Here is a 13,756-nt window from a genome sequence, read left to right as displayed (position 1 = left end):
TATTCTAAATCCAAAATGTTACAGCTCAATCTCTCCTACTTTTACTTCTATTACACAATACGTGTAGATATAATTTGACACAATAACTTTTTAATAATATAATAAACAGATAAACAGCAGTGTTGCATAATTCTGTCCTACGTGAATTTCAAAACACCCTGTTACCGAATAATGTTTTTCTAAGAACACATTTTTCTTTTTTATCAAGTACGTACGTTTATATGTAATTAGTAATAGTTGAATGAAGTATTTTATAATTTTATCCAAAGGTATTTATTTTCCTAATTTAATTATTATTTCTCATTTTATTCGTCCGTTATAAGCCATCGTGCATAGATATTTGTTAAGACTGAATATCGTACTATCTAAATTGTTCGACAATTACTGAAGAACATTCCACCCTTCGAACGTCTCTCCACGTTGGTTCGCCATTTCTTCCAACAATTTCTTCCATGCTCTGTCATGTCAAAGGTACTCGTTCTATGGCAATTAAAACCTTTCTCAGTTGAATTATTGATAATCGCGTGAAAAGAGTGGCCCACGTCTAATAATAAATGATCGCAAAGCCCCTGAATGTGCATTGTAAAGTGAAGCGTGCTCCGAGAAAAAAGAAATGCATAAATTGGTATGCAGGCGATCCAGCTACAAACTAAGAATTTATATAAAGAACATGTTATTTTGTATTCCATTTGTAGCAAGTAAGCTGAAGTAAAACTGTCTTTGCAATTACAGTCTCATCGATTTGAAGTATAAATTATTATTTTTAGAGACACTGTTGGACACTCGTGTGCAATGTTTCTGCATGGCTATTAGTACTCTTCCTACACGTCTTCGTGATATTCGAGTGTTTTAAATGGTGGACTGTGTGTGGGCTCGTGAGATGTGAAATTTATATGTGTTTTTAATTTACAATGTCGTGTTTTGTATGCTGGTGCAAAAAGTCAATCGTCAGTCAATCAGAATCATTTCTATTTCTTGCATTTCGCGTTCGAGAGGGTGGACAATAACAGTGTGTGTAACGAGCGCTGGTGATACAATTAGAATAAGAATATATCGTATAATTAGCATTAAAATCGTCAGGTTACGAGCCCAGGTCTTACGTGAAAAGTACTTGCACTGTGTACAATAATAAAAATTAAGAAACAATGTCGTGAGTGGCATATGTAACATAGAAGAACAGACGAAAATTATGAAACGTGGCGATTTAGCATAAGGAGTGTGCTCTTTGTTAATGACTTGTGGGACTACGACGATGGAAACGAAGTGAAAATGGAGGTGAATCATGCAACGACGACCAAGAGAGACTCGAAATCGTTGGCTTTGATACTTTTGAGTATTTCGAAGAATCAGTAAAGCCAGATGAAGAGAGCAATGATCTTTAACGAAGCATGGAATCTTCTAAACGATATTTACAGGTCCAGGTGTCTGGTAAAAAAAGCAACTCTGTACGAACAATTATACCTGACGCACAAGGAACCGGAAATTTCTGAATTGAAATTTCTTGATGTAATCATCATTAGTAGATCATCATGTTTATGCATTTATGGGAAATTTTAATCCTGAAAAAACTACAGAATGCATTTAACACAAGATTTACGAAAACCGTCAATTTGACGGGTGTCTGATTCCATATTTAAAATTGCAGAACGCGTAAATATTATTTTTTAACAACTTATGTTGAATTTGATTAATGCACTGGCACGAATACATATTCTAATTAAAAGAAAAATCATATTGTAAGGTAATCGTCAACATGAAAGGTATCAATAGATATACGTGTGATCAATGCACGTAAATCTAGTGTTAATATGCAAAAATATAAGAAATACTTAAAGTGAGATAGGAATTATTATATTTAGGGGTTGAGACAGCCCTCTGCGAAGCTTCCGTTTCATTAATTCTATTAATAAAAATGTGAATTTGCATAAAGATCAGCAGTCTAATCATTACCTATATTCTACTGCCTCGGGGCAAATAAAAAGATACGTAATTAAGTTCAAGTTTCAGTTCAACTCCCACACTCGCCTGTTCTTCGGTCGCATCTACCCTGACTGCCATCAGCCTATCGCAGTCCTCTTATGAATACATACTCGATTGACATTTCAGAGTTAGTGCTTACACGACTCACAACTAGCACGCGATATTACAGTAATTCCATCGTAGATTTTACTCTAATTTAATAAACCCTTTCGTTCGGTTGTTAAAAACAGTGAATCGATACTTCAGTCTCTTCTGTACTTAGCCGTGATATTCTTTAGAATTTTATATAATTATTCTAAAGATATTCCAAGTTTTCTAACATCAGATACATTGGTTTTCAAGTTTTTGACATTTTTTACAACTGGATCTATTGATATCGAATAAGGTAAGGATTATGTTGTCGTTTCTTTTTTTAATAAAATTTTCGAGCTTTGCATAACAATGTTCATAATTTTCTGTAAAAATTTTAGCTATAACAATGAGTTATGGAACAGAATATAACATTAGTACTTCATTCACTTTGCATTACTATTTTTTTTCCTTAATAATTGAATACAAATTTATTGATACTACAATTATGATTTATTTCGTAATTTCTTTACGACGAACTAGAGTGACGTGCAATTTCTTTCGTTCCAGATAGAATGAGTTGGCCCGAAGATTTAGCTTCGACGAGTGATGAACGATTTTGTGAAAATGTCTTCGAATTGCCTTCAGTGTCGCCAACATTGCCTTACTTTCAGATGAATTTTCAGAGTTCTTGTTTTTCTGGAAATATAGAGTCTTCGTGGAATCACAGATGGCTATGGAATAACTTATCAAATCTCTGTAATATATCAACGTCGGTTCATGCCTCGAACGATACTAATTTCACTCCACCTTACAACGTACAACTTGAACCACCCGACACGAACGAAAATAATCGAACCAACAGGTACAAAAATATTTCAATTTTTGAATCGTCGATTGAAAATTATACTTCTCAATTATTGGAGAAATGTTAGTTTCATCGAGAGTCTACTAATAAAGTAATAATAATTTTGGAAGATCTTAGAAATATATAATGGCTGCCACTTCTATCTCAAATATAAAAAATTGATATATACTATTACGTTGGTTATAAAAAACGACAAAACTTTGTCCTCTTTCGTTTTTTAATATAGTTACCATTTACAAAAAAAAAATGTCGGTTAGTAATGACGCGAACACCCTGTATAGAAATGCTAAAATATTCTCCTTTGTAAAATTATAATAAAACTAATTTTTATCTCTTGCTAATTCATTATAACAGCGTTATGAAATGTTATATAAATATTAAATAATTATTATAATTATGCATTACTAATTAGATAATTAAAATAGTATGATACGTGGTGTTTTCTGGCCAAAATAGTAATATTATAATAAAATCGTATACGTTCTCTTTCTTGCAATAAGAACGGGGCATTATTCTCACCGAAATGTCAACGTTAATGAAAATGGAGTAATTAAACAGTCAAGTAAAAAGGATTGTTTGAACTTTATGGAGGAATCTGGTGATTGTAATTGTGAAAAGACTCAAGATCGTCAAATCACCACGACATTCCACACGTGGGAGGTTCCATATTGTCAGAACTCGGAACAAAATGGTGAAAATGAAATGGACTATCTTTCGAGACTCAAAACTACGAGTATCGCTTCGCCCATGAAAGAAACTCGCTCTGCATCGAAAGAATTTGGTAAGTTAAATTCAAGAGTTACAGTAACCATGTATTTATTAACAAATTAGCAATTGAACCCTCAGGTCAAAAATTAAACACTTTTCTGTCTCATTAACCAGAGCTGTTTTTTTACGAACAGACCAGACATTCTTTATGTAATTTCGGGATTTCAAGAATAACTCAAAAGACACAAAAACAGATTAGACGCGTTCGATAGAAAAATTGGATAGTGAAGACTTTCGTATCAAACGTTTCTCTGGAATATATGTATATTGTTTCCTAAATATTTCGACCATAATTTTTCAAACGAACACCTTGCATAATATATTATAATGGACAGATTTCAATGCGAGATTCTAGAGGCCAAAATAAGACGAAAATTGAGGCTTCGTTAAAAAGGTATAGAAACATTTCCGACCACACAGTATATTTTCAGTAAAGAATTTTTTTCTCGAAACTGAGTAATATTTCGGGGGTATGTCTATTCACCAAAAATGATTGTAATTGACCCCCACAATCGACAATATTTTTTCCAGAACGATTTGAAATTTTTTAATTTTGTCAACTTTGATCACCTACTCGAATTTTTTCCTCGAAACTGAGTAATATTTCGGGGTTATGTCTATTCACAAAAAATAATTGTAATTGACCCCCACAATCGACAATATTTTTTCCAGAACGATTTGAAATTTTTTAATTTTGTCAACTTTGATCACCTACTCGAATTTTTTTCTCGAAAGTGGGCAGGATTTCGGGGGTATGTCTATTCACCAAAAATGCTTGTAATTGACCCCCACAATCGACAATATTTTTTCCAGAACGATTTGAAATTTTTTAATTTTGTCGACTTTGCCCACCTACTCGAATTTTTTACTCGAAAGTGCGCAGGATTTCAGGGGTGTGTCTATTCACCAAAAATGCTTGCAATTGACCCGTGAAACAGAATATAATTTTTCCGTGAATGATCTGAAATTTTTTAGTAACTTTTTACCAAAGCCTCAATCAACAAATTGATATTCTTGATTTCCTTTGAAAAATGAATTTTTGATTTTATTCCATATTAAGATGAACGTTATAAATTATATGGGAGGAATGTGCATTTCCGTTTTTTGGTATCTGCGAATTTATTGAAATGGTTTACCCAAAGTACCTTCTTCGAGGAAAAAATTTTTTGAAGCGCATATCACGCGCTTATGAGGCGACGTGTTGATAATTAATTTATACCAGTCTCGTTTATGCCTTTGCCATCGACAATGTGGCTGTAATAAAGCCAACCTGGTCTAAATATTTATCTATTATGAAACTGTATTGCGCAATAGAGTGCAAAGAATGGTATAAATACTCCATATAAGATTGTCATAAACTATTTTACAATCGTATTCATTAACATTATTTTCTTCTCAGTTTTGTTTAAACGGTTACGACCATTGTTTACGTCTCAGGCATGAAAAAAGTCTCGAATGCAATTTCGTCATTATTGTAGACAGAATGTTAACGAAAATGGGGGCCTATTTCAGGATTGATAGTCGTTACAATATAATTCAATATGTCAGTTTATCATAGTGCAATCTGAGGATTCATTTTAGAGATACAAGCAATTAGAGTTTTTAGGCTGGAGCACGTCATCGACATATGTTTCTGTATGAGAGTGCACGTATGTATGTATGACCGCACGTCCAGCTGACTCAGATATAAATAACGCGTAATAGTCACACTAGTAAACTACGACTGCTTGCTTTTATATAGGCTGACTTACGTAACACTGGACGCTGAGATATTTCTTAAACTGTTACGATTATATTAAAAAATGTTTCGATGTAACTAGTTAGAAAAAGGTTTCAAATAAAATTTGGATAGTTCAATGGAAACATAATTTGAATGACGAGTTCTAAACAGGGATTGAATAATATCGATTTCGGTTCTCAAAACAGTTACAAAGCACCGAAATAGTGTTATAACTGTATAACGTTTTCCTTGAAATATATATCTATTTTTCTTTACGTTCATTACAACACTCTACTCGATTTGTAGCGTCCATTTCGTTGCCAAGTTCACCATCGAGAAATTTAAAAAGCCTCCATTTTGGTTCTCTTATAAAATCTATAAATGTATATAAAATTAGAAATTCTGACGTTGTGTTAATTTATAAACAATTTTATTGACGTGTCATTATCTTCATATGTTCCAATTGATTTATCTCTATTGTTATTATCAGTATTTTTTTTTTAGATGTGATACTCTTTATTTGAGTTACTACAGTTGGTCTTTAAAGCGTGGGTCTAGTAGCATTGCTTTTTAAAAATATTAAACAAGCATTCGAAATGTCTTATATTTTTCTCCAGTACTATACATATTATCTTTTCCGATCTGACTATTTTTGAGCTTTGACACTCTGTAGAATAGCGAGGCTATGATAGCGCTTCAACGAGCCTGAACTTTTTGTGGCAAAGTGGCGGCTAGATGAAAATCATTTCATATTTAACGCGTCATTGCCGTTTGCGCTAGTGTTGGGGTAATAAACGTGCCGCTCATGTAATGTAAGTTGCCAGCATCTCAGGATCGTATACAGTGATATAAAACGTGGCCCGATTAGCGGCAAGGCTCTTCGTTTTACTTCCGTGCCGCCATTTTGTTCGTAAATAGTAGCTAACGTCGATCGAATAGGTCTTCGCTACCCAATTTTAGTTTTCATTCAACAAAATTAAAATTTTACACAAAAGAAACAAATGCCTATCGAAATTTATAGATTTCGTTTGTTTTAATTAATTTCTAGCATCAACGAGTAACTTTCGTAACGTAAAAAAGCACAAAGATTTGTTAAAAATTGTTTCTCACAATTACAAATCGAAACTTTTAAATATTTTGACGATTTTGTTACATTAAACTGTAAATTATGTATATTAAAATATATTCAAAGAACTTTCATTGCCAGATTACTTTATTCACATTACCAAGTAACAATTTGCGAATAATTATATGCTCAATTGAAGAAATGATTAATATACTCTGAAGCTATACATATTGTACAACACAATTTCAATAATTACACTAACTTTATATAAGTAATGCTTCAATATAACATGCTATACAATATAAGATAATAATTTATCTTTATTAATTTCGCAAAACGCATATTAAACACGACGAATATAAAATTTGCAACGTCTATATTGCAGAGACAAGAAGATCGGTTCGTGATAAACCTCGGAAAGAAAGGACAGCGTTTACAGAGCAACAAATTGGACATCTCGAGTACGAATTCGCACACAGCAATTACCTCACGCTATTACGTCGTTACGAAATAGCAGTTGCATTAGATATAACAGAACGTCAGGTAAATTAATATTACGCCACTTATACAATGAGCTTTATGCAGAGTGTTCGACTACCTCTGGGAAAAATTTTTCTCAATCATCTATGAAAGAAAAATTCTCTGCACATCTTTATGAATAAAAAGTGTAACATCTATTTTGTCCAAAAGTGATGAAGAAGTTATGAAAAATGCATTTAAACAGCCAATTATAATACGGGACAAAAGTTTTGGCACAGCGTGATTGTTTCGATATCTATCGATGCTATCGAACCTTGATAATTATTAAACAAATTGATTTGAAGGATAATTTTGCTAATACATACATTATTTATTAATTATTCTGGTTTATTGTACAAGCAATAACGTAAATAAACCCCAAATTTAGTTCGTCTCAACTCATCTCTAACCTAACCCCCTAAAAGTTTGCTAACTTGTTAAATTCATTTTCTAGGTTAAAGTGTGGTTTCAGAATAGACGAATGAAGTGGAAGCGGATGAAAGGTGGCTCAGGAAATGGAAAAGATAAGCTCGAAATTTCATGACAAATTACTTTAATGTTAAATATTTTATACAAAGAGTTTCTGTAAAACTTAAGTCGACATATCTTCTGTTTTGTCTTGCTTGGAAGATGAAGTGATATCAAATTTATTTTTATACTTGATATCCTTAATATTGCCAACCGGTGAAAATTTTATACTGTGACCTTTCTCTTCTAGTATCTTTTCTAGAGCATTCAATCTATGCACTGTTTTTTGTATAAAGCTTGTATGTACCCTTTTCACAATTTTTGCATTCCTTAATCTGTTTGTCTTCTTTCTATTTATTAGTTTGGGGTACATACTTTTTGACCAAGGTCTTCCATGAAAATAGCCTAGATGTTGTTCCTCGGGTGGAACGTATGTAGCTAAGTAAAATCAATATATTAGAAACAGAAGTAATTAAAATATATGTTTAGTATTAATCCTATTAAATTCTATGTATTATATGTAATATATGAAAATTTCATCACCTTTTAATAATCTACCGCACATGAGATAATTATTCATTGTTTCTGCAGCTATTTTTGCCACTTCAGGAAGCAAAAATTCAACATAACCATAACCACGGCTACAACCATTCTAGAAAATTCCGTGTATATTACATATATAAATTTACTTAGCTGATATTTTGAAAATATACTTACCTTTTTTGATCTAGCAATCCGCACTCTTGACACTTGTCCAAACTGTTTGAAATAACTTTTTATTTCCTCTTCATAAAAACCATGAGGTATATGACCAACGTACACTATACCTTTCGGACTTATTTTGTTACGATTTATTACATTTTTTCTTACTCTTATTCTTTTTGTCTTGCGTACTATAGTCGGTTTTAAATTTACAACAGGTTTTGTCGTCTCCGGAGTTTCCTTCTACAAAAGCAAACAAAATTTTGTACTCGCATTATAGTACTTAATAAAACAAAGTAACGAATAGGTTATATTCGCATACGATAACTAACCTTCAAAATTCTTTTAACATTTTCTAATGCTTTAGAAACGGTGGATTGTTCTTGTACATCTGGCAAGCTACGTTTCACTTTTATAACTTTTTTAAACGCTGGAATTCTCACGGCATTTAAGTTCCTTTTTATTTTCATTTTGACGAAATGAAAGAATAAACAATGAAACTTACAAACGTGATGACAGCCGGAGCCAGCGTGGTCAGATTTAACAGCGTTATCGGTTATCCTGATCGCGGACACGTAAATGGGCACTACTATACCTAATTCACTGTATATCTATATATATCAAGACGCAATCTACGCAATAGTTTTTCGTGGAGTAGTTCATTATTTTCAACGCTAGATGGATTTCTCGACAAACTTGGGCGTTTTAGCACCAGGGGGCCTGAGGTCGAAAATGAGCGCCATCTAGCGTCGAAAATAAGGAACTAGTCCACGAAAAACTGGGGGGTAGATTGCGTCTTGATATATATAGATATACAGTGAATTAGGTATAGTGCCCATTTACGTGTCCGCGATCAGGCTAACGCCGTTAAATCTGACCACGCTGGCTCCGGCTGTCATCACGTTTGTAAGTTTCATTGTTTCTTGTTTCATTTCGTCAAAATGAAGATAAAAAGGAATGTAAATGCCGTGAGAACTTTGCACGATACTGCTATCGGTCAATTGATCAGGTTAAGAGAACAATTATTTTTGATTCTAGTTTTATAACTTTGAATTTGTTTCAATACAAAAACAATAACGCATCGAATAATGTATCGAAGTGACCATAAGTATCGTACGCAGATCACTTTCTTGTAATACGTAAAAAGAGAGGGCCACATGTTGTTGCAATAAGAAGCGATAACATTGAGAGAACGCAGAAAGAAAAATTTCCATTCATTTATCTTGCATGGAAAGAGAAAATAAAAATGTGTACAACATCGTAATCCGTCATATTTAGTTTATCTACAATGACCCATTATCATTAACTAGTGATAATGGTAACACTATTTGTCAATATACATGTATGAATTAGTTCCACTTCACTGGGCATTTCATTTTTCGAACGACTCTCCTATTAATCGTCCCAAGTAGCATGTACTTGTCTATCCCTGCCAATAGAGTGAGAAAGTTTTTGTATTTACTACGGAAAAAAAAAAAATTTCAAATCGTTTTGGAAAAATTATTTTCAGTTGCGGGGGTCCATTACAATCATTTTTAGTCATTACATATACCCTCGAAATCCTACCCACTTTCTAGAAAAAAATTCGAGAAGGTGAGAAATTTTTAGACAGAAAAAAAAATTTCAAATCGTTTTGGAAAAATTATTTTCGGTTGCGGGGGTCAATTGCAGTCATTTTTGGTGAATAGACATACCCCCGAAATCCAGCGCATTTTCGAGAAAAAAATTCAGTACTGGCGGGACTGATTCTTGATTTTCATCTTATTTTGGACTCTAGAATCCCCCATTAAAATTTTTCCCAGGAAACAAGTTGATAACGTTTCAGGTAACGAACAGTTTTCGAATTATTTAAAATTGTTAAGTGAAGGGAGCAAGTTTTCAAAAAAATATAATACAAGTTTCAATGAATGTTTCTTTTTATTTTGAATAAAGTACAAAACATTTTCAGCTTAAAATTGTAATATTATCATCTGTAATTTTTCTCATTACATCTGCGCATGCGCCGTAACGCAATTTACTTGCGAATACACAACCGACCGTCCGCGGCATAACTTAAAATAATTTAATTAAGGCAACTCTGTTATTACTCTACGCATTAGTCTTCTTCGAATATATTACTATTCACCACCCAGTAATCGTAAAGCTTAAATTTCATTATACGCCGACTCGCGATAATACAAATCACGCGGTTACCGCGTAATCCTCGAGTGAATGGACATACTTTGAAGAAATTCGATATTGTGGATATTAAACTACCCCGACTAGACAAGCAAGCGATTGAATTTTAAGCAGAATGCATTCGTAATTACATTGTGTGCTATTTACAAGAGTTCTGCTATATGCTTTTAGAAACGTGACTCTGTTTGCTTTTATAATATTTTTGGGGGGCCAAATCAGCATCTTAAGAGTAAATTTCATCAAGGAACCAGTAATTATGAGCTTTCAGTGACACGCTCTCCTTCGAGAAACAATAACACTCGTTCGTGTTGTTCATTAAAAAGAAAATGAACGTATCAACGATCGTCGACGCCTTATAAAGTTAAAGCGTTCGAATGTCATGAATAAATATTATCGATTTTTAAATATTGATCAGTTTTCGTTCAAAGGCTTACAATAGTCATTATGTTGCATCATAACTTAGCGATTTCTCCTTGGTTCTGCATTAAATCTCTCGTTACATTCGCTAAAGCATCAAATATACAGAGTGTTAGACCAACCCTAGGAAAAATTTGAATGGGAGATTCTGGAGACCAAAATAAGTCGAAAATCAAGAGTATCAATTTCTTGACTGAGGCTTCGTTAAAAAGTTATTATGAATTAAATTAAAAAATTTCAAAACGTTCTAAAAAAATTATTTTCGGTTGCGGGGGTCAATTACAATCATGTTTGGTCATTACATATACCCCCGAAATCCTAGGCACTTTCGAGAAAAAAATTCGAGAAGGTGCAGAAATTTGTCCAAAAAAAAATTTTTTCAAATTGTCCTCAAAAAAATATTTTCTGTTGCGGGTGTCAATTACAATCATTTTTGGTTATTACACATAACTTCGAAATCCTACCCACTTTCGAGAAAAAAATTCGAGAAGGTGCAGAAAATTTTCGGCGAAAAAAAATTTTTCAAATCGTTCTAAAAAAATTATTTCCAATTGCTGGGGTCAATTACAATCATTTTTGGTCATTACACATACCCCCGAAATCTTACCCACTTTCTAGAAAAAAATTCGAGAAGGTAAGAAATTTTTAGACGGAAAAAAAATTTTCAAATCGATTTGGAAAAATTATTTCCAGTTGCGGGGGTCAATTGCAATCATTTTTGGTCATTACACATACCCCCGAAATCCTACCCACTTTTGAGAAAAAAATTCAAGTAGGTACTGGAACTTTAAATGTTAATAACTTTTTAGCGAAGCCTTAATTAACAAATTGGTATTCTTGATTTTGGACTTATTTTGGTCTCTATAATCTCCCATTAAAATTTTTCCCAGGGTTTGCCGAACACCTTATAAATTCCTCTTAAAATTCAGGAAGAGATTATTTGCATTAAAAGTTATTGCTTTCCACGAACGAACTCAAGTACGCGCGTTATGAAAATCTTCGGTTTGAGCTATACAAAACGTCGCGATTTTAAATGAACTCGAACGACGCGAATCGATCGTATTCGTTGCTTTAGATTCCACGCGACCGCTCGACGTCCTTTGCCCTGCCTCGTTATACTTTTACCTGACAAAAAAAGTAATCCAATACTGCGTAATACTAATCTCTATCATGAACTCGCATGACGTAACAAATTATTGTCCACTTGGTGTAACAATCGATTACGATTCGACGATAGAATTTGGACTGAGACGACTTAGATTTATAAATTCACAGGTATCCAACTATCTCTAGACTCTTTAATTTATTTTCTCCGAGCGTACCACCTGGCTTTCTAGAAAATTACTCTCGCCGGTCGAACACGACGCGTCGAGAATCAGAAGGACGAAATTTACCAAAACGATATACATACAGGGTGTTCCACGTAAGTTGAGATCGCAAACAATCTCGAAGATACGTGACTTAAAGAAGACAATCTTAAATATCTATTTTCTTTTTAAACCACACGTTTTCGTGAATTCTTACAATCTCAACTTAAATCTCACCAAGAAAAACAACCCTGCGTATCTGAAATTTTCGACAACCATGGAAACTGTTCAATTTCCGGTTACGTTCTCCAAAAACGTACGTGTCGAAGAAGCTCGTCCATTCTGGTCCTCAGAGTGTCGCGTCTGGTCGCCGAAAACGCGCGTTGCGATCATAAAGCGGTCTCCAGGGTAGGGGCGCTAGGACTACGGCTGACATTTTGCGTCGCGACGCTCTGCGGGGACTCGGATCTCGCTCTCAGTATCTGCCTAACGTAAGTATTGTGGCCTTGGTTCGATGTCGCAGTCGTGCCAGCCAAGAATTGCGCCCTGGCCAGCTGATTGCTGATCCTCCTCGACTCGAAGGCGCTTATCGCTTGCTGACACGAAAGCGTCAGCTGCGTACAGTTGGCCGGATACTGGATCGCCGTGCTGTTCTGCGGATCCGAGACGGTTTTAACTGGCGACGCGGATCGAGAAACGCTGGTTTGCAAGTTGGAGACCAGACGATTGTCACCGACAGTCATACAGTTCCCCACGCTGGACTCTTGCCTCTGAATCTCGTTGGCGTACATCGAGTCAGAGACCTCCACGTTGTCCAACGATAGCCTGTTGTTGCAATCGGTGGCCATTGTTTCCAGATGTTTCGGTAGATCGCTGCAGAGGTCCAACTGCCTCCTCGCGTTCAGCCTCGAAACGGGGGAAGAGTTTTCCGGCGATGGTTTCATGGCCTTCTCCTCAGCCGCTGTGTCCTCGATGATGGTGGACGACAGGACGTCCGTACGTGGCGTTTGAAACCTCCACACAGATCGAGGACTCAGAACTTTGGCCAAAGGGGTCGTTTGCTGGATTGTCGGCGACGATTGTTGCTGCTGTGACTGCTGTCTCGACAGCTTCAATTGCTCCGCCGCGGACAGCCTGGTAGGTCCCGTCTTCACGCTCTGTTGAAGCAGCAAACGTTTAAAGTCCAATCGTGACGTGGCAGGTGACGATTGTGCGTTCTGCGTTACCTGAAACAGATAATAATCGTGGGGTGATACGAGGGTAGTTCGATGAGTCCTTGGAAAAAGATAGAAAAATAAATTATTTTAGGTAGAATCTTTTGTTATTTTTCTTTTAGCTCTACACACTTTTCCAAACGTTTCACCAACTTTGTGAAGCTATCTAAATAGTAAGATTTCATAAGATCCTCGAAATAGGCATCTGCTTGAGCAGTGATCCCCTCGTTGTTCACCAAGCCATTTGTTTAAGTTTGCAAATAAAAGAAAAAGTCACTAGGGGGGGGGGGGCCAAATCCGGTGAATACCGAATAATTCGAACTTTATCGTCTTGATGCAAGAGGAAGCTTCTTGCTTCGATCGACAATAAAAATGAAACCATGACTCTGATGCAACGACCGCCAGGTCTTTGATTTTCCAAGGACTTTATCGAACGAACCACGTGATTTTCTGACAGAGAAGCGATCGAAAACAATCGTT

At 35.0% G+C, this 13,756-nt stretch overlaps 3 protein-coding genes across 3 annotated transcripts in view; 1 reads left to right on the top strand and 2 right to left on the bottom strand.

Moving 5' to 3' along the window:
- Nucleotides 1–2,504: 2,504 nt before the first annotated feature.
- LOC122399347 (NK1 transcription factor-related protein 1) lies at nt 2,505–7,573 on the top strand. Its single transcript, XM_043399985.1, has 4 exons — nt 2,505–2,914; nt 3,418–3,698; nt 6,857–7,014; nt 7,445–7,573. Exons 1-4 carry the CDS (start codon nt 2,625–2,627, stop codon nt 7,532–7,534), a joined length of 819 nt encoding a protein of 272 aa, XP_043255920.1. The 5' UTR covers nt 2,505–2,624; the 3' UTR covers nt 7,535–7,573.
- A 9-nt stretch (nt 7,574–7,582) lies between these two features.
- LOC122399348 (MKI67 FHA domain-interacting nucleolar phosphoprotein-like) lies at nt 7,583–8,747 on the bottom strand. Its single transcript, XM_043399986.1, has 4 exons — nt 8,493–8,747; nt 8,176–8,403; nt 8,002–8,110; nt 7,583–7,896 (listed from the first exon to the last, which is right to left on the bottom strand). The coding sequence occupies exons 1-4, from the start codon at nt 8,628–8,630 to the stop codon at nt 7,583–7,585; spliced, it is 789 nt and encodes a 262-aa protein (XP_043255921.1). The 5' UTR covers nt 8,631–8,747.
- Nucleotides 8,748–11,545: 2,798 nt separating this feature from the next.
- Nucleotides 11,546–13,756, bottom strand: part of LOC122399313 — a 117,612-nt gene continuing 115,401 nt past the window's right edge. Inside the window, exon 11 of the mRNA XM_043399915.1 lies at nt 11,546–13,288. Within this exon, the coding sequence (XP_043255850.1) occupies nt 12,452–13,288 (837 nt within the window). The 3' untranslated portion in view covers nt 11,546–12,451. The remainder of the gene's footprint in view (nt 13,289–13,756) is intronic.

Source organism: Colletes gigas, unplaced genomic scaffold (assembly GCF_013123115.1).
Source record: "Colletes gigas isolate AHSC1104 unplaced genomic scaffold, ASM1312311v1 Colletes_gigas_Sc00013, whole genome shotgun sequence".
Classification (NCBI taxonomy): Eukaryota; Metazoa; Arthropoda; class Insecta; order Hymenoptera; family Colletidae; genus Colletes; species Colletes gigas.
Note: the sequence above shows the minus strand (reverse complement) of the source record. Positions and strands in the feature narration are given on the sequence as shown.